At 38.6% G+C, this 24531-nt stretch overlaps 1 protein-coding gene across 13 annotated transcripts in view; it reads right to left on the bottom strand.

Moving 5' to 3' along the window:
• DST (dystonin) overlaps nucleotides 1–24531 on the bottom strand; it is a 290720-nt gene that overhangs the window by 57541 nt on the left and 208648 nt on the right. For all 13 annotated transcript variants that reach the window (XM_041410734.1, XM_041410735.1, XM_041410736.1 and 10 more), the window contains 11 exons: nucleotides 23084–23213; nucleotides 21311–21510; nucleotides 19789–20284; nucleotides 17376–18850; nucleotides 7460–7621; nucleotides 6254–6424; nucleotides 4827–4993; nucleotides 2468–2627; nucleotides 1894–2220; nucleotides 1635–1719; nucleotides 231–472 (listed from right to left, as the gene is read on the bottom strand). In XM_041410734.1, coding sequence (XP_041266668.1) covers nucleotides 231–472; nucleotides 1635–1719; nucleotides 1894–2220; nucleotides 2468–2627; nucleotides 4827–4993; nucleotides 6254–6424; nucleotides 7460–7621; nucleotides 17376–18850; nucleotides 19789–20284; nucleotides 21311–21510; nucleotides 23084–23213 — 3615 coding nt within the window. The remainder of the gene's footprint in view (nucleotides 1–230; nucleotides 473–1634; nucleotides 1720–1893; nucleotides 2221–2467; nucleotides 2628–4826; nucleotides 4994–6253; nucleotides 6425–7459; nucleotides 7622–17375; nucleotides 18851–19788; nucleotides 20285–21310; nucleotides 21511–23083; nucleotides 23214–24531) is intronic.

Below are 24531 nucleotides of genomic sequence, written 5' to 3'. Positions count from 1 at the left end.
GTCTTAGGTAGCTCCTCAAATAAAATGAAAATGTTGTTCTTCTCTTGTGCTAAAAATAAACCTCAGCCTAATTTCCTAAGTGATTACAACTGATGACTCTGGAAAAGAAGTTTGATTCTTAACTACTGTTACATTTAGTAATTCAAAAAATTATTTCATATCAAGCATAAATTAACACAAAACCTCATGAATCACAGAACAGCAAATAATTCACAAGCTCTAAAACCTACTTTTTGTCTTTCTTGTACTTGGCTTAATTCTTCACCCTTTGGTATTTGAGTTTCATATGAGAGTAACTCCATCTCTACTTCATCAAGCCATTTGCAGAGTTCCTCATGAGTTGAGTGCAGTTGGCCTGCAAGCTGCAGAGCCTGCTCTAAAGTCTTGGATACATCAGAACTTAATTTGGTAATATCTTTGTACCTCGCTTTAATGCCTTCCAGTTTATCTTGAACAATTACAACTTCATCACCTAAAATATCAAAGGAATGTTATTTCCCATGATCACAAATATTAAAAAAAAAAACAAACAACAAAACCATCACAACAACAAAAACCACTAAAACCCCAAACTCCATGTATCACAGAAACCTCAGTATTTAATTTATAAAATAACCCAAACAAGGTGACAAGGCCAATCCTCAACTATTGTAAATGATCCTACCATCACTAAAACCCACAGAAGTACAAAATTTACTTCAGTTCAGGATCAGCCCTTCTGTCTTTTTTCTGCTTTACTAAACTATTACAAAGAAAGGAGTTAAATCCAATTTTAAACAGAAATGTTCTTATAAGAAAAATCCACCCTTAAATTCACAATACTTCTTACAAAGGCCACATAAAATATAAAAGTGTTACTGAAAATGCAAAGAACAAAACAAACCCTACGTATTACTAACTAGACTTTCAATTACAGTAGATTTTGACATCACAATTCACCCTCATTGCTGTCCACCTGAAACACAACTCAAAAGGCTAAAAGAAAAACAATGCATTGAAATTTATTAGCCATAATATTAGAAATGTTCATATTTCATCATAGAATATATGTAATGTCAAAGTTTGGAACAGAAAAGGATAATACCACCCTGCACAAACATATGTACCTCTCAAAGGGTTCAAGAACTTTATAAGTACAGGAAAATCTGGACAGATGCTGATCTATAGAGCAGACACATTGTGTGTAACTGGAATGCAACTTTTCCCACAGTATTAGCTCCCATGGCTGAAGCCTTCCCCTTTCAGTAATAGGCAGTCTAATATCTTGTTCATCTGTGGATGCCTGCAGGGAATTTACAGTGTCCACTGCCAAACAGCACTCCATTATGAGTAATGGCCATAACTCACTATTAGGAATGGAATGCAGGTTCACTAGAATAATTTTCCACTAAAAATAATAAAAGGATTCAAGGACTAAATTCTCTACAGGCAAAAAAGGCCTTTTGCTCACTTACATTAAAAGTAAAATTGGCCCCAAAACATAGCCTAGGTTGACCTCAAACCTTATTAAAATAAACAACTATGATTGCTTTAACCAGTAAATGTGAACCATATTTACAAGCTTCACTTTAATTTTCTTAGGCAAGTACAAGAAAAAAAAGTATGACAAATTGTAGTTTTATGTAAGTTCTCACCTGTTGTTTGCTTGAGAAGCTCTAAGCCATTTTGTATAGCCAAATCAACGTTTTGTTTTCTAAGAAGAATCTCTTCCTGAAGATCCTATGAAAAAAGGTCATTTATGTTAGCACAGACCTAAAAAAATATATTACTTTTATTTAGAATAAGCTCACTGACATTTTAAACAAAATACATTAATGAAAATAAATGATGTATGGAGATATAAATCAAATTAAAAACAGGAATTAAATAAGAAATGAACAGAAATCAAAATACCAGTAGTTCAGAGTGCTGTTTCTCAAGTAATTCTGTGTTGCAATCTTGGACTGACAATTTGTTCAGCTTATCATGGATTTCATTCAGCCAGTTCATCAATTCAACTTCGTCCTCCCCAAAAATCTGAGCATTGCTGTAAGCTTGCTGGAGAAGTTCAGACCTGCAGTTGCTCTTCTCTTGAATTTCAATGTATCGTGCCTGAGCAGAATCTAGCTTTTCCTGCACCATATCTTTATCTTCCCTGGAGCTCATAGTCTTTAGAGACTGACCAGTGCTAATGGCCTGATGTAAACTCTTATTGTGAGCTAGGACATCATCTTCTAGGGCCTATATTTTATTTTCAATAATGAAGAATAATGGAAAAGAAAATCAGAAAAACGTAAAATAAATTTAAGTGGAATTCAACAAAAATTGAACAAAAAAGGACATATTGCCAACATAAATGTGTAAAACTTAAATTATAAGGGAAAAAAATGAAACAGTATGGTAAAATGAGTACAGTGCAACAGCTTTGCCAGCTTTACAGAAGCATCTAAAAAGAATGACCAAAGCAAGTGAGTAGTTTGTATCTTACTTTATGCTGAGAAATCTGCTGCTGCAGTTTGGAGGCCTGTGTTCCAATGGGTTCTGCATTTGCAAGCCTCTTCTCTGTGGCTGTCAGCCACTCCACCAGTGGCTCCAGAGCTTCATGGAACTGCTGCGCGACCACCGCGATGCCTTCCAGCTGACGGTTCCTATCAATGCACCCAGGGAATGGTTATCTTTTGTGATTAAGTGAGTGTCAAGCAGTTTTAATAAAGAAAAAAGTTCCTTGAATCCTTTGAAAAACACTCCAGAAATAATTCAATCTCATTGTAGGAGCCAGTCACCAAATAAACAGACATATAGCCATGATACTTAGTGAAAAGTAAGGTAAAGTAAAAATCAAATAAAATTAAATCCAAACAAACACCTCCCAGACATTTGGCTAATATACCAGTTTTGAAAATAAAAGTAATACCACTTTATTCATATACTTTTTGCTAAAAATAATCTAGCACTCAATTCAGCAAAACATTGTTTTATACTCAGTTATGATAGTTCTGAAGCTTCCAGCTGTCTTAAAGCATAAAGTTACATTCCCTTGACTATTATATATGTTTTAAAGTTAGGCAAAGGCTTTACTGAACCAGAACATACTGCCATGCTTCCTCAGTGTTGTAAAATATCTTTAAATATTTTTTCAATTATGACAACAGACTTATTTTGTTTTAAATTTGCCTCTCTTTTCTTCGATAAAAGCTCTCAATGAAGTTAGTGAGACAACATTAATAAAGCACAGAGACTTGACCTCCAAAACAGAAAAGCAGTAACTAAAACATTTCTGGTTCAGATTATTACACGTCAGAAAAGACTCTTGATTACAACAAAGTCTTCTCTACAAGCAGTGCTGAACAAATGTCATTCAAGCAGACTTTTAGGAGAGATTTGTTCTACATGAAAACATCACAATAATGTTTTTCAAATGAGGATCTTGTTCCAGATAAAAGCTACATTTATAGGTGTTTTCCAAGGCTTATAAACAAGGTAAACTTAGCCATGGAACACACTGTGAGGCATTCTACATAGTTTTGAAAGTCACCCTCAAATTCCTTCTTCATTTCTAGAGACCAGCCAAAGAACAATGGAGACAAGCTTGCAGCTAATGATGGCTTGGAAAAAGCTGCAATTTTATTTGTAATTAGATATCACCAGACTGGGAGGATATTATTAAATTAAACATGACATCAACATCTACCCTAGCTAATGAGTCAGATTCCTTCAATAAAAAAGAAAAAAAAAAGGAAATAATGATCTATTAGTGGTTGACTAATTAAATAATCCTATTATTAGTATGAGGTAACAAAACAGGTTTAGCTAAAGAGAGGCTACCACAAGGAATAGGAGGCAGCAGAAGGGAGGTGAGTTCAATGCTACTCTAAGTCCCTCAATGCTACTCTAAGTCCCAACACAACCATTTGTTCTTTACTGTAAAGCTTCACTGTGCACTTTAAACTTTTCTTTAACTTCCCAAGTCCTCTCTTACTCTCAATTACAGGCCTTTTTCCAAGCTGTCTCATGCAGTCTTCTCTCTACTCTGAAAAAGACTGTCCTTCTCAAATCCCCACCCAGAAAACATGTTCAGTAACCTTTTCAACATAGATTTCTTCAAAGACACTTTCCAGTTCATAACTTTACAGGTATTTTATACATTGACAACAACTCATAAATGTAAGTCTGTGTTTATACAGATACTGTGTGCATGGATTTGGTTTGATTTTTTCCAAATGGAACTTGAAGTGGATCTCAATGTCTTTTAAGAGATAGGGTTTTCTGTGTGGCCAGAATATATAGATCTATATACTTTAAAGTCCTTTTTTTTCTTGAAAACTAAGGGAGCTCAGCACCTTGCATGCATCTCCAACTGACATTATGATGACCTCTGAGTCACACAAACTAATTATATTGATGACATTAAAAAAAAAAAAAAAAAGTAAAGAATTGAGTGCCCTTTCTTTGTAGCAACTCAGGACTTTGAAGTTCCAACAGAATATCATTATTATTTGTTAGGTGTAAAATTTGCACTTGATTCTATTGCAAAACAGGTTCTTGCCTCAAATCACCTGCATTCTAATTAATTAACAGAGATAAAATATTCAGAAGACACACATGTAGTTAATTCTAACAGATTATCACATTAGACTAAACATTTTTTAAAGAGCTTTTGGTCTATTCAGGTCACTTTTCTCCACTTTTCCCTCAGAGGACCCTTTATATCAACATCAAGACACAAAGACATAACACAATCAAAAGCATGGTGGTACTTTACAGTATAGAGTTCCACACGCTGCTTCTAAACATCCATCACATGCTCTGTCTACTTTTTTTCAAACCCATGAAAGAATTTCAAGTACCTTGTTTCGGCTTTACTGAGCAAGGCATCCCATCGACTGTCCAGGAAACTCAGCTGTTTCAAGATTTTCACTCTATCAGCAGGCTCTGCTGACTCCGCAATTTTCTCCCCCTCGCGCTTGATTGCCTCAACAGTTGGCTTGCGGTCATCCAGCAGCCTCTGCAGAAGCTGCAGAGAGAGCAATCCAGCACCAGGTTATTAAGAAATATTGCAATAATGCAAATATAACAACAGCAAACTTCTTGAAAAGCCCTTAAAATAATAAAAACCCCCCAAAACCTAAACCACAATGCCTATATTGCGATAAAAATGTGAACAAAGCGACACACATAGCACACACATCAACATCTTCCCTGACCAACACAGGCTCATTTTAGTTTCTCAGTTATTTTCCTAAGAACACCAAAGCTTCATGAAGCCCAAACAACAACCCTGGATTCTCTGAGGTAGGGATGTGTGGCAGCCCAAAAAGTGAACACATAGAGCACAAAGTTCTTCATAATACCCTTGAGAGAATCCAGCTATTTAGAATTAAGTTACTTTTTATAGGAACATTTATGGGAAAACTGCATGCCCTGCCAGATTTGGCATTATGGAGGTAATTCAGACACATAGAGAGATGGGAAAATGGATACTCAAACTATTGTATAATCGGCTCATCACTTATATGAGATACAATTGAGTTCACCAATCTAGGGCAGTACACTAACTCTGTGAAGAAAAAAAATGTGCCTCTGCAATCCTCCCTTCCTCCATTCCCTAGATGCCTTTGGTAACATTAACATTTTGCCACCACAGATATCCCAGGACAACAATCTGTACTAGCCATAACGTTATATTAAATCCTTGGGTGGCAGTGGGCCACACAGTCCAGCTGCATGAATTGTAGGTTTTATCAGCTACATTATCACTCTTTTTTCTATAACCACTATCAAAACATGCCAAAGTTTATGACACTGATAGAATTTCTACATTAGCACAGGCCACTTCCCAATGGGATTCCAATTAATTACCAACAATGATCACATGAAGATCAAGAGCCAAGATTTTAAGTCTGTAATCTGCAATCTTATCTTGGTAGTACTAGAGTGAAAATCTACTAGGTTTTACTTCCTACCTTTCAAATGGCCAAATACTGGATTTTATGCTTTCTCTTTTGCCAATGGATCTTTAACATCCTTTCCAGATAATGTTAATAAACCAGAGCTCAGATTGCACAGTATCACTCTGTCTTATATCCAAGAAGATGAGCACTCCTCCCAGTCCTGGACAAAGTCGTGAGTTTTGAACAGATGGCTCCTTTAAACACCTCAGCACACCCCAGTGTAATATAATATGCTTGAATAGATACTATGCTTTGCCAAAGACTGGGAATTTATTCTCATTGATCCAGTGGAAGGAGAGAGATTCTGAAACCATTTCACTTACCTTCTGTTCTTGTATTTGGGCCTTGACAACTTTGAATTCAGCAGATGGTGGTTTCTGATTAGCCACAAGATCTTCTGTATCAATGAGCCAGCTAAGCAGAGACTCAAGGGCATCCTGAAATCTCCCACAGTGGAGGAGGGCTTCCTGCAATTGTGCAGCACGCTGGGCAACCTGAAAAACAGTAGAGGATCTCACCTATTCATTTTATTTCTGAGAAATAATTTGTCAAAAGCTGTAGAACATTGTCAATATCACTAATAAATACTCTTTTTTTTTAAGTATTCATAACAGCACCATGTCACAATTCAGCATGAATCTGGATTCATGAATTGGGGTTGGAGACATTCAATGAAAATAACAGACTGAGTCCCAGTAAATCAGTCTGCTCTAGTAATTCCTTACAAGTTACTCAAGCTTTATATAGTTACAGTACTATGAAATATACTGATGGGATGTTTGCATTTCAAATGGTCTTTATTTTCCTTACAGAAAGAATGAGCCAAGATTTCAAAGTAACAGCTCTTAATAAGGCCCAGTAATGCCATCAATGAGAAATAAAAATAGGAAAGGAGAAGGCAAATATGTGAACCTCAGGTGTATGTGGTTCTGCTGCATCACTCTTTCAGGAAGTGAGCAGAAGAAGATGAGCACCATTTTTACTCCCCACCCTTTCCATTCCCAACAGCAGCTGCTGCTGAAGGAAGACTTCTGAAAAGTACAAAAAACATCTACAGCCAGTTTTTCAAAGCAGTGGTGCTTTCTGATGTCTCAAGCAATACAATCCTTAAGGTGCTGTAAAGGTAACATTCCACCAGTTACATAAAGCTGGGCTGTATCATTGCTCTGTGCAGGTACAACAGTGTACATGAGCAAATACAACGAACTGAAAAAACATGCAAGCCATGACTGAAAGTGGGACTGGATCTCCAGGGATCCCCAACCATTTCATGATTCTGTGAGTCTTTTCTGAACAAAAGTATAGACCAGACCTAGAGAAAGTTTGGCAAAACCTTATAAATGACAGCAACACCTCTGGCTTTTAGCAATATAAATCTTATCCTTAGAATTACAAAAAATGATTGTGTAAAGCAAATACAGCTCATATTCTTAGTGAATATTTAATTTCCTGTATTTTGAAAGACATCAGCAAGCAAATAATCAAAAGGCAGAACACAACAAAAGCAGGATAGTATACGAGATAATAACCTTCTTATTAAGAGTCTTCCATCGGGTGTTGACATCTTCAAGGTCGTGTTCAAGGTTTTCTGTGCTGGTACTTTTAGCAGCACTCTGAATAAGGCCCTGACCCAACCAATTTACTTCCTGTTGTTTTACTTGTAAGGGTTCAATTTCTTCTTTCTGGAATACCTGCAGTTGAAACCAAAGACAAACATGAAACATGGTAACTTCTGTCATAAAATGCGTATGATGGTTACATGACAGTATGCAACAAAAACGTTACTTAAAACTGGGGTCTAGAAGAAAGGAAGCCATTCCTTGTCAGGATCTTCCTAAAAAAGCATTAATAAATCTAAACAGAATAGCCTTAATCTAAACAGAGTAAATTCAGTACATCACAGAAGGGGAAATGGCATAGATTTCCATGAGTAGTTTTAGATAGGAAGGAAAGGGACAGAGAAAAAGAGAGGCGGTGAAAGTTTACGGGGTTGAAAAAAGAAAATTTCTGATTGGGGGGGTGGGGAAAGACTGGACAAACTCATCTGTTTAATTGTCTATCTATAAAATCTAACAAAAAACGGCACAGACCAAGAGACACAAGTGGGTATTTTTTCCAAATTAGGACTAAAGCCAAAGTTTCAGGTCAAAGAAACAGTGAAGGAAGAGATATTTTAAGATCTGTTTAGGAGATTATAATGGTAACAAGTGAGGAGGAGGCACTACAGATGCTGTTGAAAGAGTATCCCGACAGACACCCAGGAAAATGGGCTTTCATTCAAAGGATACTCTTGCTAATTGCCAAGGCTCTGACCGTGCCCAACAGCAGTTTCAGCAGTTTTGTGTTTGCTTTATTTTACTCCTGCAGGTATTTAGGTTTTTTCAGAGCCAGATTATTACCATTAGCAACAGCAATGTAAATCTCCATTTGTATTCAGCAGCATTAAGCTGCACTGACACAAGTGTCAATGAGATCAGAAAATGGCCTGAAGCCCCTGAATTAATTACACAGGCCAGTGAAAAATAACCAATGAATAAACAATGCTAAAGAATGCTCAACTTTTGACCCTAAATCCTTCAATTTCTATAGCAGCATTCAGTAACAGTTTTGGTGTACACTTAGTGCATTCAAAGCAACCTTTCTCAGCATCCTGAAAAGCAGAGATCACTCTGAATGTACCAGCAACTCTCCTCTTTTTGCACCAAAAACACTGTGGCAAGTGATTGCTTTTAAAGATGCAGACCTCAGGTGGCTGAGCACACTTCCACCAGCTTGACAAGTTAATCTAGCAGCTACTGCAAATACACTAAACATGAGGGGTAAAATAAATTAAGCATCCCTAAGAGATTTGTTCCTACAGACAAAAAAAATCCTAAAAACTACAAGACTGTGGTTACATGAAAACTGAGAACGTGCAATGAGTTGGCTGCTTCTAGAAGGAAAATGCATGTGTTTTTCTTGACTGTAGGGTAAGGAGGAGGCAGAATAATATTTCAACACAGAATCAACAACAAATTCTTCTTTTATGTGCTATAAAGTCTCATCGTTTGAGAACAACGTCCTACCACAGAGAGGACTGATCTACATAATCTGCCCTTTAAAAATGCACACATTCTTTGTGGAGAGAAGCTTAAAATAAATTACAATTATTGCTGAGGCTAAAGTTTACCAGAACAACTTAGCAACAAAGCTTGAAGTATCTCAGATTTCAACCAGAGTGGGAAGAAAAAAATTACAGACCCGACAAACACCCTTTCCTTATTACAAAGCTTCCCTTACTCTCTTACCTCATCCACCACTCACAAAGCACTGCGAGATCCTGCGCTTGTAAAACACTACCGTAACGTCAGATCTGCTTTCTGGCACGCAAATGCAAAAGGCATCTTTCAGAAGAGGCGGCGAGCCTTTAATCTGCCTGCTTTGGAAACCACAACCATCTGATACTGTTGCTTATACCTTGATGAGTAAGGCTGCTCATGAACACATGGCCGTAGCTGCCCTTGAATGGCTTTGCCTGCGACCGCACTCAGCGCAGACAGCGAGCAGCAAGGCAGAGCACGGAGCAGGCATTCCACGTCGGGAGCAACAGGCACCAGCTGGGCAATAACAGCCCTGCTCAAAACAGCTGGAGGAACAATCACCCCCTCAGACTTTGCCCTCAGTTCGTTTCCCACACTGACTATTTCACCTATTTTGGACGCCCCATGTGTGGTGCGCAAATGGCACTGATCACTGCATCCACCTAATTAGTATTTTTTTTTCGAAGTTACGATTTTGCGGGATGGCAAAACTTAAAGAGTTTTAAACAAATATCTTTATGGTTACACTACAAATAGTTCACAAATTTATGGATTTCTTTTCTAGTTACCTTGTTGGACAAGAGGCCATTGCAGACTGTATCCAAGGTGTCTTGGATGCCAGTAGTCCAGATATTGCCTTTATTTCTCTCTGAGAAAACACTTGTGCAGTTTACAGTACTGTCTAATTCAAGCTGTTGAACAGAAAATGCCATTTCATTTGAGCCTGTACATGCTACACTGCATTCCTCCGTATCAGATAAAATCTCATATTTTGCAAAATCCAAGTCACTAGTATTTACAGCAGCATTAGTGTAATAAAGATCTCCATGAAGAGATACATCATCCACATAATCCTCCTCTACTGTTGTGACTTGTATTTTAGTTTTTTCATGAACTTCATATGCATTTTCCACTTCATTTTTGTCAGGGGTAATACTTCTTCCATCACCTTGAAGAGGATCTTCATGTGACAGAATTTTCTCTTTGAAACTTTGTAAGTGAGAGCATTTCCCCTCCATCTCTTCCTGATCACTCTCACATGCCTGGGCATTGTTTTGTTTTACTTTTCCAGAGGATAAAATGTCATGCAAAGCCAGTCTGCAGTTTTCTCTGACAGGGAGACTCATGCTTGCAAGCAGTGGGGTTTGCTGCTCTCTGCAAATTGCTGGGATATACGGTCTGAACTGACCTACTACATGCATATCTTCTGCAGAAGACAGACTTGGTATTTGAGTTTGCTCCCCTGCTAACGGTGTATCTTGTTTATCTTCCCTTTCTGTTGGAGGGCTGCATAAACCAGAATCATCCTCTTCCGAGGTAAGAGAATTCGTACCCCATTTGCATTTGCCCAGTCTAGCTGCCTCTGACAGATCAGCAGTTTCATTGAAGGAGCTTTCACTTCTATTAGTGTAATCTGGAAAGCTGGGGGGAACAAGCATTCTCCACGATCGTCTGTGCTCCTTCTTTTCGGTGTGAGACTTCACCTTGGGTAACCCAGCTGTCCGAATTATATCGCTGTTCAGCTTAAGAGCATCAAAGATCATTTTTTCATCTAACTTGTTAGCTTCACGGCTCCGGAGCTCAAAAACACTGGAAGAAGTAAGGGCACCATTGGAGCACAAAGTACTGATGTCCAGTGTTCTGTGACTGTAGGGTAAGGTCCGGTCTGTGAAATGCCTCGAAGAGAGGCTGCCCTTGGAGCCTGAATCGATCTGTTCATTCAGCCTCACAGTGTCATAGATAGACCTCTGGGGAACGTAGCAGTCTTCAATATTTAGATCTTCATCTTCTTCCCCTTTGCCAACACATGGAGGATTCTGACGTAGACAGTCTGGCCTGCTAAGTGGCTTCCCCATGTTGAAAGTATTCACGCAAGTTCACTCCGTTTTCACAGATTCAGGGCAACCATTTAAAAAACTCTAGCAATCTGAAGAAATAGTAAACCTGCCCTTTGCATAAGATGCATAGTTACGAAAATATACATCATAAGATATGAAGAGGCTGAGGTCATTCATTATCAGTGCATCCGTTTAAATTTGACTTTACCTGGATACGAGGTTTTCCACCCCCCAAATATAAAGTGCTTCAGTAAGAAAGTAACAGAGATGTCCCAAAGTCACAGAAAAACAAAGTATAGCAGAAACCAGCAGTAGCCAAATATGTCAAATACTCAGTGGAAAGCTTCATTTACTTTTCCAGGTCAGAATCTGTATCTGAAATCTCCCAAACAAGCCTTCAAATGAACAAGTGTTACAGAAGGCAGTACATTATCTTCTGTACATGACTGCTTAACTGTAATCCATTTATCTGGCTTGCAGGGTCCCATCTCCTTTATAAATAAAACACGGTGTGGCAGCGTAAAAAGACAAAATCCACAGTGACTTGTATGGTGCTGACCAAGGCACGGAGAAAATCCTGGGTGGTGGGGGGAAATAAGTTAAATCCAGAACAGTAAGAATAATAAAACAGCCCTTTACTTTTTTGGCAGTAGCTATAAATACTCTTGATCTGAAAGGCAGCTTATGCTCCTCTTGCAACAGGCTTGTTCGCGGTGCCTCCACAAGTCCCACAGGAAAACATCACTTTCTAGCAGCCAAGCCAACGCGTCCTTTGAGCAGACCGTCGGAAGACCAGTGTTTCAGACCGATTCTCCCGATGCCATCCTTGAGAGCTCTTTAAGGCAGCTGCAGAGCCGAGCAAGCGTGGCGCGTTCCCCGAAGGCACGGCAGGTTTACATTCGGCAGGTCCCGGCTACAAGCTGCAGCTAGCGGGCTGCCCTCGCCTCCTCCTCATCTCTGAGCGCAGCTGCTGAGAGCCGAGGGAGGGAAACCCCCGCCGCGCAGCGCCGGCGCGTCCCGCCCGGCGCGGCCGCCCCGCGCCCCGGCTCGCCCGGCTGCAGCCGCCAGGAACGCCCCGCTTCGCTCTCCAGCAAACATCTGCCACCGGCCCGCCCGCGCCCGCAGCGCCGCTCGGGGGGCTCCCCTCCCTCCGGCCCTCCCCGCCGCCTCCTTATCTGCCCAGCCGCCCGCGCCTTCGCTCGTCGCTCGGTGCCGCGCAGGGGGTGGCGAGGGCAGGCGGCGCGGAGGCTCCGCCGCCCGCCCGGCGGTGACATCACTCCCGCCGCAGCCCGCTCCGGAGCGCTGGGGGAGCGGCCGACCCCTTCCCGGGAGAGACTCTGGCAAGGGAAGGAAGCGGCGCTTTCACCGCGCCCGCACGCCATCGCCCCGAGTCGTGAAGCAGTCATTTCAATGGAGGCTTCCTTTCCAAAGTTACACCGAAACTTTACCTCTGTATTACTTTTAAAAAGAAAAAAAAAATCCCCCAAATTCCCCCAGTGTTTAGATTAGGTGTTGGAATAGTCACAGATTGCTCCACCTGACATGCAAAGTTCAGTCCAGGTCAGTCTGGTCACTGGCCCTGAGGCAAGAGCGCAGGGCTGACAGGGCAGCCGCTCCTGAAGAATCCAGCTCCCGCTGAAAGAAACATTAAAATATTGGGGGGAAAAAATCTAACTAAATCTGAAAGATTTTTCCTGTGGGATTTATTGGAGCCCTAAACCAGCCTATCAGGACAAATATTCCGATTTTGGAAATTGACATATTTTAAATACAGTTCAACACTTTGCACCTACACTTCTAGCTCATAATCACGGAGGGGAAGGGTTGGGCGACTCACAGTAACTTGCCAGCAGCACAGGAGGAGTTGCCATGACCGAGCAGCTCCACTCCAGCAGAAGTCAAACCCCTAACGACCTGAGCTGCTGGTGTGACAGCAGCCATCAGTTTTAGGGACAATTCAGATCTCAGTTTAAGGACAGCATAAGGCACTCAGTGCTGAAACTTAACACAGTGCATTGACTACAATCAGCTTGAGCATTCTGAATTAAGCAGCAAACAGGATACACTGTATGCAAGAAATACAAACATACCACACTTCATGTTTATTGGTTTACTTAATAAACATTCAGCTACCTATCAAAACAGTAAGGTCATGCAAAACAAATTCTCTCTTCCTCCTCTCTGGTGAGCAGCCATATACCATTTGGATTATGCCAGATAGTCCTCTCTGGATTCTCTAGCAGAGAATATACTATAATGGCAAAGATGCAAAAAGTATTTTAGGTACTTCTGATGAAGGGTCCTATCATCCATGGTTATTTTTATCCAAAACAACCAAAACCAGATAGATGCCTGCTGAATTCACAAAGTGCTGCATGATTTTGTAGGGGAAGTGTATAGCTGAAATTGGTCTGTATTTGTTCAACAGCAAAATTATTTTAACAGTTTTAAAATAGTTTTACATTTTTCACTGTTTCTGCTGAAGACTTTTGTTGACAGGTAAGTCACTTTCAAAACACTTGAAAAATTTTCTTAAAAACATTTTCATACTTGCTTATATTAGCTTTGCTTTTCAATACAGACCTTAACTGTAGTAAATCCCAGGGAAGATTTTAGTATCTTATTCTAGGGTTTGTAAACAGCACATGGGATGTGCAACACTTAGCTCAAAAAGAAATGAAAGAGAGACTTCTGAATGTGCCTTCAACATTATTTGCCTTCAAAGCAAAAACCAGAGGACTGACACCCTCTATAGAACTAACAAGACATGTGGATGTGGCATTTAGGGACATGGCTAACAGTGGACTTGGCAGTGCTCAGTTAACATTGTTCTTAATGTTCCTAAAGGTCTTTTCCAACCTAAACAATTCTGTGGTTCTATAATATAAGCCAATTAAAATCTTAGTTCAAGCTTATTGGCAGGAATACTCAGGCTACCTAAAAATTCCCATAAAGTCCAATTAGAAGGCAACCTCTAATGACTATATCTACTTTAAATCCAAAAATAAAAGCAAAAATCAAATGAACCACACACTCATGAAAGCTGTAACAGTGACATGTTGGTTTTACTAAGAAGAATGACATAAAATAATTCAACTTTGGGTTCTTTCTCTGTTTCAGAGATAAACTAGCTGCAAATGCTTCTCCAACTGCAAACATTCTAGCACTGTGCAGCTACTCAAACCCAGAGTGTTTGGCTCAGTCCATTTGCACAATTCTTTTTTGTTTTGCTTTTGAAGAATGGTGGCAGACTCAGTGTACCTTAACAAACCTAATTTACCGAAATTTCCTTTCAGGACTAATCTACACATTGCATACAGACTTTGGGGTAGAAAGTGTCTTACAAAGCCAAGTTAATTAGTACTTTTTTGTGTGTGTTTTATATTAATTGAGATTAATTCTTCATTTGATTATACTCTTCCTGAAGTGAAGTAAGAGTCATGGTTCTACTTTGAAATTAACTGCTCTGAAAATTTTCATTTATAGAAAGTAAATTTTATAACTGCACTGTAAATATAGTTTAATGCCGATGGCAACTATTTACAGTTTAACACTGATGGCGACTACTTTCAATTTAACACTCTATACTGACTGGAATAAGCACATTACAAGGAAGAAATATAAATAAAACAAGTATGCATATTCATTTAAATATATATATATATATATATATATATAAAATACAACTCAAAGCCAGTTTATCTTTTAAAAAACACTATGTGTTTTAATGTCATGCCAAGAAGATGCACACAGCTCTCTTTGTACATAAAAATTGGTTAAACCACAAAAACCACCTCTGGCCCATTACACAAGATCCTTCCCTGAAGAGAGTGAAGATTTCAGGTTAATAGATATATAACAAAGAACAACTCTTTTGCTTTACTCTTGAGGAACTGAATTTGACTGTAGCTGACCACAGGAGCTAAAGACATAGGGAGGCAGACAGTGGTTTTGTGGGCACAGCCACATTTTCAGGTTGTATGTGTTTGCCTACGTGCACAAACACGAGAACAAACACAAACACACCAGGAGTGGAGCAGGATCTGTGGGATCCAGTCTCCCTACAGTTTGCCGCCTCAGGTAGAAATGTTCTCTGGAAGGGCAAAGAGTATAAACAGATAGATTGCTTACTGTAATTTTGATATGCCCCAGTAGCACTGACACCAAGCATTAGGAGAGTTGATCCCTATCCTCCCGCTATCAGTATCTCTTCAATAACTACACTCTCACTTAGTAAAATTTCCCATTCTGGTCTCCCTATTTCCTTTCTTCAAAGGCTCCTCACTCTGCTGTTTTATTATTGCATTTGCTTTTCACTTATTTAAACAACCCCTTCACTTTTTCATCATTCTTCACCTCCTGTTTAATGGCATTGTGTTTTTAATCATAAGCAAAAGCATGGCCTAAAATAGTTGTTTCAAGCAAAACACATTTCTAAGCTTATAAATATCTCATATGAATACAATCCCAGAGTAGATTTCTGGATATAAACATGCTGCTATCACTGTTCTCCTTTATGTCTCTCCAGGGTTTTTTTTTGGTTTTTTTGGGTTTTTTTTTTTTTTGGTCTTCTTACCACATAAGCTCTTATATTACCAGGGATGCTGTCACCCCACTGATCTGCACAGGTCTCTCACTCCCAAACTGCTCAATTGCTGTGTTGTGTCCAATGAACACAATGATGAACTACAACACTGGGACAACACAGAAAGAACTGGATTTTCCTACCACCCACTCATCAGGTTGTAACACTCCAGAAACATTTTTCTTTATAATAAAATACATATTTGTACATATACAATTCATTGTGTAAAATATGTATTAACAAAGATCCAAAGCTGCACCTAATGTTTGAAAATGTAAGAAAAGTGGTGAAATCAGAGATGCCAAACTGGTTACAACTGAAGTCCCGTACAGTCAATGTAAGCAAGAGCATTCACAGCAAGAGCTGTTGCTATTTTCCAATATCTAAAGTGTTTTACTAACCATATACAAAGAAAGGCCATTTGTTTCTCTTTTAAATTGAAATAGACTTGTTAGGATAGACTGGCATACGATTTTAATCCTCCCAGTCTAATGGAATCTCCTCATAATGTAACTATTTGTTCAAGATTTTTGTCTCTATTTATGCATTCTCAAAGATCACCAAAACTCACAGTAACTTCCATTTGAAATTCCCAGGTGACAGTTTTCTGGTTTAATTTGCCTTTCCAATATGGCTTAAACAAGCAAAATGCACCCTCTGTTGGCCAGCCATGTAATGACTCTTTTCCAAGGTCATCAAATTTTTAACAGCATGGCTTGTCAAATCCTGCAATGAAGGTTTGGCTTTATCATCAAGTGTCAACTAATGTACAAGTCATACAAACATATGAATCAATAGTATATTGGAATGAAACCAATGCAATACAGAATATTCAGTGCTACTATATAGCCATTAGGATTTATGATTTTTTCAAACATGAAAAATTATTTATGATTTATTATCTTTTTCAAACACTGCTTACATTTATAAATCATTCTGGTGAGCACTGGAAATTTATTCCTTGTAACCTAATCCAAGCAAATAGCTGTTATTTCAGCAGCAAAGCTCAATTAACACTCACTATCACTGCAATGCATGTCTTTGAGCTGGACATGGATTGCTAGCTGGCATATTAAAAAAGCTACACACAAAAGCTCTGGAATGCATTTTGGATAAGGATGCTACAGAAAAATCCCAATATCATACAGGGATTATTTTGCCTATTTTCTTTTTATTAGGATGTTTCTAGATAAGGGTGGAATTCAGAAGGTAAAACTGGCCAGTGTATCAGAACAGAAAATGGCAAGTAGCATCTTAAATCTAAATATGCTGAAATCTACACTGAAAAAACCTAAACTGCTCAGATGAGCAAAGTGAATGTGGGCTGGTATGTTAACACTGGAGTCTAAAATTCACACCACTGTGAAGATGATAGTTATGCAATACATGGCCATCAAATAGACACAATATGCAGTTTCTCAAAACAGAAAGGCAAATGGATTACAGAAGATAACAAGATAGTGAAAAAGGTGAAGAGGGAATTGGGATGCAGGAATTGGGAGCTGAGATGTAAAATTCCCAATGTCTGCCAACTTGTAGCAAAGAAAATCTCTGCAGCGTAAGATCCCCATTTAAAACAGATTAAAGGCATACAGGCAGAACAGACTGCTGTGCAACAAGACTCTTCGAAGGCCTGCACTTAACAAATTCCTCTCACTATGATGTTTAATAAAATTGTATTGTGGTAAAATACTTTATAATAGGAAGAAAGCAATCTTCCTACCTTGAATGTATTCAGCTGCTGATTAATAGCCTCCGTTTCCATTCCAACAGGACCTTGTGACTCTTCATGTTCTTCAGCTCTCCCAAGAAGAGTGGAAAATTCTTCTAGCTTAGTGTAAAACTCCTCAACACGGCAAATAGTACCCTCCACTTGATCTTCCCTGGCTTTTGCTCTGTCTTTTAGCTTGTTGCACTGTTTATTTAGAGCTTCCAAGTCTCTCTTTATACCAACAAGATCAGGAGAAGCTTCAGCTTCTGTGGCCAGCATAATTTTACAGTTTTTATTAGCATTTTCATTATTCATTATAAGATCCTCCAACTTTTTCATGAAACATTTTATGTCCTCTCTCTGTGACTGCAATACCTTGAGATCTCTCCCCACTGGAGCCATGCTATCAAGTTCATCATCAAACTCTGCAAACTGAGAGAACATCTCTCGGATGCTGTTTTGGAAATGGCCAATTCCCTGAAGTTTGGTCTCTAGGAATGAGCACCTGTCCTCAACCTGCTGCTTCACTGCTGTGTATTCTTGCTCCAAAGATTCAGCTTGGAGTAAGAGGTCAGAAACACCTTGTGAATCAGAAGCTTCTACCACCAGGTCTTGGGCAAGCTTTTTTGCTAAATCAATGTGAGGTTTTAAAGCTTGCAAGGCTTTCTGCTGGGCCTGCATCATTGTCAGGTGTTTGTTACTGAACGACTGAGGTCCAAGTGAGTCATGAGCTTCCAGATGCTCTTTGGCACTTTTAAGCTGTCTTTCAGTTTCCCTGGATGAGTCCTGAAACTCTTTCAATCTTTGTGCCATATTTTCCAAGCACTCTCTCTTCTTATGTAACTGTTCTGTAACCACTTTCACATTCTGATTCAGCACCTTAGTTTCTTCTTGAACAATTTCTTTATCTGTTTGACTTGCATTGAGCAAACTTTCAGCAGAATTATTTAACAGTTCCACCATCCCGTGGTGTTTATCCAGGTCCTTCTGCCATGCCCTCACCTGAACAATAGAATCCTCTATTTCAACAGGGTTTATGCCAACTTTCAATTCACACAGGCTGCTTTGGCACTTCTCTATCCATGGCTGCAAATTTTCTACATGCTGCTTATATTTGAGGGCTTTCTCCAGACAATCTGCTAATTTATCTTCCCTTTCTTTTACCTTTTTATTCACTTCATCCCAGTTATTCTTGAGTGTGGCGATTTGGGATTGTAACTCTGCTTTGTCATCTCCTTGAGTCTTCTGTAGGATACTTTCTCCTTCTGCAACAATTCTTTCATAGGAAGTAATCTGATCGGTCATTGTCTTCTTAAAATCTTTCTGTTCTTCAATTAGTGATTGCAAGACATCAAGTTTGGCTGACACAGGACGAGCCTGGTTCAGCTCTTCTTTCTTTTTGCTCAGCCAGGCCTCAAAGTCCTTAGACATCTGCTGGAACTGATGAGAAGTGGCATATGCTGACTGAAGCTGTTGAACATGGTTATCTACAAAGGAGAATGCAGCACAGAGGTTCATTAGCAGAACCTGCTAGTATTCAGTGAAAAAAATAACTAATATTGATTGTATTATGCATAATCATTAATTTTAAGAAAGCCAGTCCTTAGTATGTGGAGTCTGACTGGCAGACAACCAAGCTTCTTACAAGGGGCAGACTCATTCCTGTAATACAGAAGGCAATAAGACATGAAGGAAATGAGGTAAGCTTATCCAGTCTGTGGCTACATGGATCCCATTTGAGCAGATTTTGTTGGTAAAAAACACACAATTGTGATTCATGGTACTAGGCAGTGTAAGCACAGGGAATATTAAGTGGTATAACCCAGTAGTGTCTAAGTCATGGCCTACAGACAATACATCCTCCTACAGAGATTCTTTGAAGTTCCTCGTGACCAGAGGAAATTAAAAACCCAAAACTGAAGCTGCTAGGGAGAACAAAGTATGATATCACTTGCAATGTATTACTTGCTCAATTCTGTTGTTCACAAGGTAAGGAAAGGCTGCAGATTACCAGCCCCTTTCTGTCACAGGCAGTTTTATACAATTACCACTGTGCTTCACTAAGCCATTAACTGGTGTTTGCCTGAAAATTGTTATTTAGGTTTATACTCTGCCCCTATGAAGCTGGTAGCTCAAGGAACAGCATCCTCTTTTGGTCTTCTAATTCAGTGAAGATGCACCTGAAGGAAGACATTACAAAAGCCTTGTTATTTTACTCCAAGAAGTTATCTCCTAAACTATTCATTAGAGATCCCAAGCATTGCTCTTACCTTTTCAAGGCATTGGAATTGTTCTAAACTCTAATGTAAAACTGCTTGGAGGTTGGACTGGAAAGAGAACTGGCATCAGGCTCAGTTCACCTGTATTACAAACTTTTACCTTCCTTTATGCCTTAATTACTGTTTTTCTTTAAATAAATACTAACCTGATTTTTGCTCGATATCCTTAAATGATTTTAAGATGCCATCTAACTGTCTGGTAAGTTCTGCTTTCAAATACTCTTCTCCAACCAGAGTTGACAGCTCTTCACAAAGAGCTTGTGCTGCATTTATATTCTTCATTTCCTGTTCTATTTCCTCCTTCATTTCTTTAGCAATTTCCAGCTGTTGTTTCACAGCATCAGGTTGTGTACTCACAGCTAGGCTGCTGCTGAGTTTACTATCCAAGGCACTTAGCTTATCAGAGAGACTTCTGAGTAAACTTTGATACTCTGTGCTTTTCACAATGGCTTGGTCAATTCGGTCACATCTCTTCTTCAGCTGGCTGGTTAGACTGTCCCACTTCTGTGCCACAGCTGCCAATTGTTCTTTTACAATTTCATGTGAGGGTGGATGTTCACCAGGTCTCTCCAGAATCCCCTGACCAGCCATAGTTAACTGCTCATACTGTGGCTTTCTGGTGTCAAACTCTTTGAGCAGAATCTAGGAAAAAAAAGAGAATTTGAAAAAAGGATTTATCATGAGAAAAAAAGTGCTTCTGACAAAAAATCATGTAGAATTTGTTGTAGCTAAGCTCTATTATTGAGTGTATCCAAGTTTAAAAGCCAGTGAAGTAAATGTGCCTTCTACATAAACTGTGTTGTTTCCAAGTATCTACATCAAATAAACAGAATAAAATGAGATGAATTTACACATCTTCTAATAGAAATTCAACCAGGAGATACAAGTAAACAATGAATTCTGTTAATACTATGGTAATTAAGTAACCACAGCAAGCAAAGTAAGTGCTGTTTAGTTTCAAGTAGCGTCTTCTTTCCTAGACAGTTTTGACATTTGTCTTAAGAAAGAACTTCAAAGAAAGTGTATTCTAACACAATATTGCAATGTTTTATTATAGAACAGAGACTATTTGGCTAATTCACAAATGACTGGATGTGTAGTGTAAGACCTTTTAAGTTTATATCACTGGTTCTCAGTTGTTTTTTTTGATGAGTTTTTTGTTGTTTTTTGGGATTTTTTTAAAATTTTTTTTTACAGTAAGTCACAGTGCTTGCAAAAGAAGGGACAAATATAATGGTTTTACTTTACAGCACATTCCAAACCCTTTCTAAGTCAATTAGGTTGAACTTTTAAGGACTGTGAAGTGATACATGATAGTCTTATACCATCTGTCTAGACTTCTGAAGCACTTACAAACCAATATTGAGTCATAGTATTTCACATACTATTAGATCGTAGTTCATGTTTCAAATACTTCTTTTTAAACAATACTGATATTGATCAACGTCTCCTCAACATTTTTCTATACCTGTTCTGATCTCTTTTCACTCTTATGGTAATTTTTTCTTGTGATTACTGTAGTCAAGTATGATGTAAGCTGATACCTAAAGATAAACAAATCTAATGGCTTATACTAACCACATTCTGCTCTAGATGCAAAATAGTACTTTGCTAATACCAAAAAGGCAGAAGAAACTTAAATCGATAATGTGTGTTGGTACTACTCACCTGAACCTGTTGCTTTTGTGTATTCAGCATATTAGGATCAATTGATAATGGTCCCAGCACACTGACCATTAGCTCCTTTTCTACAAGCCAGTGTTTTAGCTGAGCTTCTGCTGTCTGGAACTGGATCAGGTAATTTGAAGACTCCTCCAGTTTTTGTTGTCTCTCAGATGTAACTTGATTGAGCTCTTTCCATTTGGAATCTAACAATGATAATGTTAACATATTGCATGCATGTTCTAGCAGATGGATTGTGAGACAGCAGACTATATATGAAACATAAACAGAGCCCTCTCATAGGGCTTCGTACTGATTAACTCCAGATGCCTTATTGCAGTGACTCTGCAAATAGCATCTTTTAAGTCAGACCCACATACACTTGGATGACAGTCAGCCACGTGTGGAATTTTTAGAGCAATGAATATTCTACATGTAATAAAATTATGCTAGAATATTACTAAATGAAATACCCCCAGATTTAGGCTTTGGTCTCAAATGATATAGAAGGCAAAGGGTTCTACTCAGTTATAACTCAGGTGCCTGATTTAGATAGACAAATATCCCTGCTTATTCCATAATAAAGCCTCATAAGTTTTCAAGGGGGATCAGAAGCAGAAAATTAGCCTTCAACTCTGAACAGCCCTCTGAAAAAGCCTAACTCTTTCAAATGTCTGTGTCATTAATCTAAAACCATTCATCTAAAACATCTAAACCAGGTACCCAATGATGGGCAATGAGAATACTTCATAGGTATTTCAAAAGCGCTCTGTGAGCTTAGGTTCACACCTCGCCAGTCTGTGGTCTTTTCCACTATGGCAAGTGGCTTCCAGAGCAGCCTTTGAGTCTTAATCTTGTAACTTCCCCCTTCTGCTCTGTGATACTGTCAGTGCTTGCTCAGTCAGCTCTGGTATTTTGCTAACTCTCCCTCTCCCTGATTTTCATCCCTGTTTTTTAGTTCTGTTTGCTGCTTCACAGTCCTCTGCTCATTCTGTATTAATCCCCTTTCAACTCTACCAAGGGTCTGTTGGAGACCTTACCTGCCACTTAAACTTTTCAGAGTGTCACTTACAAGCAGGACAGTCTGTAAAAATTCTCAGCTTCAAAATTACTGTTGGTGTAGCAATGGAAATGCCTATCACCATGAAACAAGACTGACATACCATGCTATTTACCTATAATTTATTTAAAATATGACTAACATAAAAGCAATTTTTAAAAGCTCATGACAATTAGGTGCTGTAGTAACTCAAAATCTATTTCCTAAGCATGGTCATTTTCTTTATTTTCATTGGCTTCTTAAAATTTTTAGCAACATTTATACAGTTTTAGAAAACAGCAAAAAAGCACCAAACCCACAAAATACCAAAAGTCACTATTTCATGGGAAAAATACACACAGAAGACCACTACCAACAACTCAAACCATTTTCTACATGAAATTGGAATTACCTTAACCTGTTATATTTTGCAAAAAAGAACAAAATACATATGTTGCTTGTAACTGGCCAGTGAAGTTTTAGCTGCACAATGTTTGAAAAAGATAAAGCCTCTCAAACAGGGAGTCAGGCTATAGCCTGTACACTAGTACAAATTCAAAGCCCATGAACATCACTGGAATTACTTCAGATCTACATGCAATTGGAGTTATTTCCACAGAATTTAAGAGGTAAGAGGAAACAAGGTATTAAAAATACTTGTTATTGGTAATAAATCTAAAAACTCATAATAAAACAATTTCCAAATCAGTCTGAGCTAGAATATAGCTTTATTGAAATACCTATTTTATCCAACGTTTGTCTCCACTTAGGTGCCTCAGGAGAGTTAGGGTTCTTCTCCAACAGCTCTGTAACTTTGTCCTTCAGTTCCTGCACTTTATTTGCACTTTGCTTTAATTCAGTTTCAAAAAGCTGAAAATTTAGGTGATAAAATAAATAAATAAGAGACTAAAGAAGAATGGTAAAGTTTGCAGTCCATAATACCAAGATGCAAAACATGAAGATAAAAAAAAAACTATCTAGCCTATATATACTACTTTTCTGCTATGAATCTCAAAATATGCCATATTGACATATGTTGCTAGTCAAATTTTTTTGAAGAGAGAACCTGACTGATAGAAACCATATTAATAATTATTGCTTAATTTGAAAAAGTGACAGAACTAGAAGAATTCAGATAAGTAAGATTCACTCTTCACTTCATATTCACATATACTTGGAATCTATTTGCGTACAGAAGGCAAACTGACTGATGCAAAGTACAGATCACAGCAGAAATAACCCAGCTAGCTCTGACAGAGAGGGGTGTGGTGTGGCTTCATTTACCTCAGCAGAAGTCCTGCTATCACAGGCAGTTTCATGTAGATCTCCTAAACCCATAGTTTAAACAGAATCAGAGTTTTAAGTGTAATGCTAACAGAAGAGAACCTGAGATCTCTAACCTGAGATACTCCAGCAAATCCTAATTAATGCTGTTCTTGCAGACAGAAGTGAATGTTTCTTATTAATTATCCAAAACCCACAAAAATAAACACTGAACAAACTGTACTTGATTTAGAACTTCTAGTAAAAGGTCCAGTGCATCAGATGACTCTTGCCTGGGCACTCACTCAGTTTTCCAACTATTTGTGAATACTTTTCTGTTGCTACGCTGTGGGTTAGATGATCATGATAGCTTTGCACATTCTCTGTTAAGAAAAAAGAGCTGGTTTTCTTTCACACTTAGTCTGAATTTTATGATTGAATGTTATCCAGCTCTGAGGAAGTTGGTAGCTGGTCAGGTTAATTTTTAAGGGTGACCCACCAAATATAAAAGAAACTCAGTTAAAGCTAATTCTGTCTTTGTTTATATACAATCACAAGCAAGAAAAGACTTTTCCCTCTCCATTACATTTCCCTTTCCAGATGAACCTTACAAGTGTAAATATTGTCCTTCATTGCTAGGGAAGCATATGTCTCCAGTGCTGAAACAGGACAGACGCTCTCTGCTGAATCAGTGGTTTTCTCCTATCAATTATAAAGGGGGAAGGAGGCTCTTGTGCAGCTATATAACTTAACAAGCATGACAGGGCTGCTGAAGAGAAACACTGCCTTGGAAGAGACATAAGCCACTGCAGCTGCAGAGACCGGGAGGTCTGTGGAGCATCAGTGAGCCAGCAGCTGCAGAAACAGCTTTTGGACCCATACAACCCTTCAGATATTAAAAATAATCTATTCCATACCTCTAAAC

Source organism: Onychostruthus taczanowskii, unplaced genomic scaffold, assembly GCF_017590055.1.
Source record: "Onychostruthus taczanowskii isolate IOZ18803 unplaced genomic scaffold, ASM1759005v1 scaffold33, whole genome shotgun sequence".
NCBI lineage: Eukaryota > Metazoa > Chordata > Aves > Passeriformes > Passeridae > Onychostruthus > Onychostruthus taczanowskii.
Note: the sequence above shows the minus strand (reverse complement) of the source record. Positions and strands in the feature narration are given on the sequence as shown.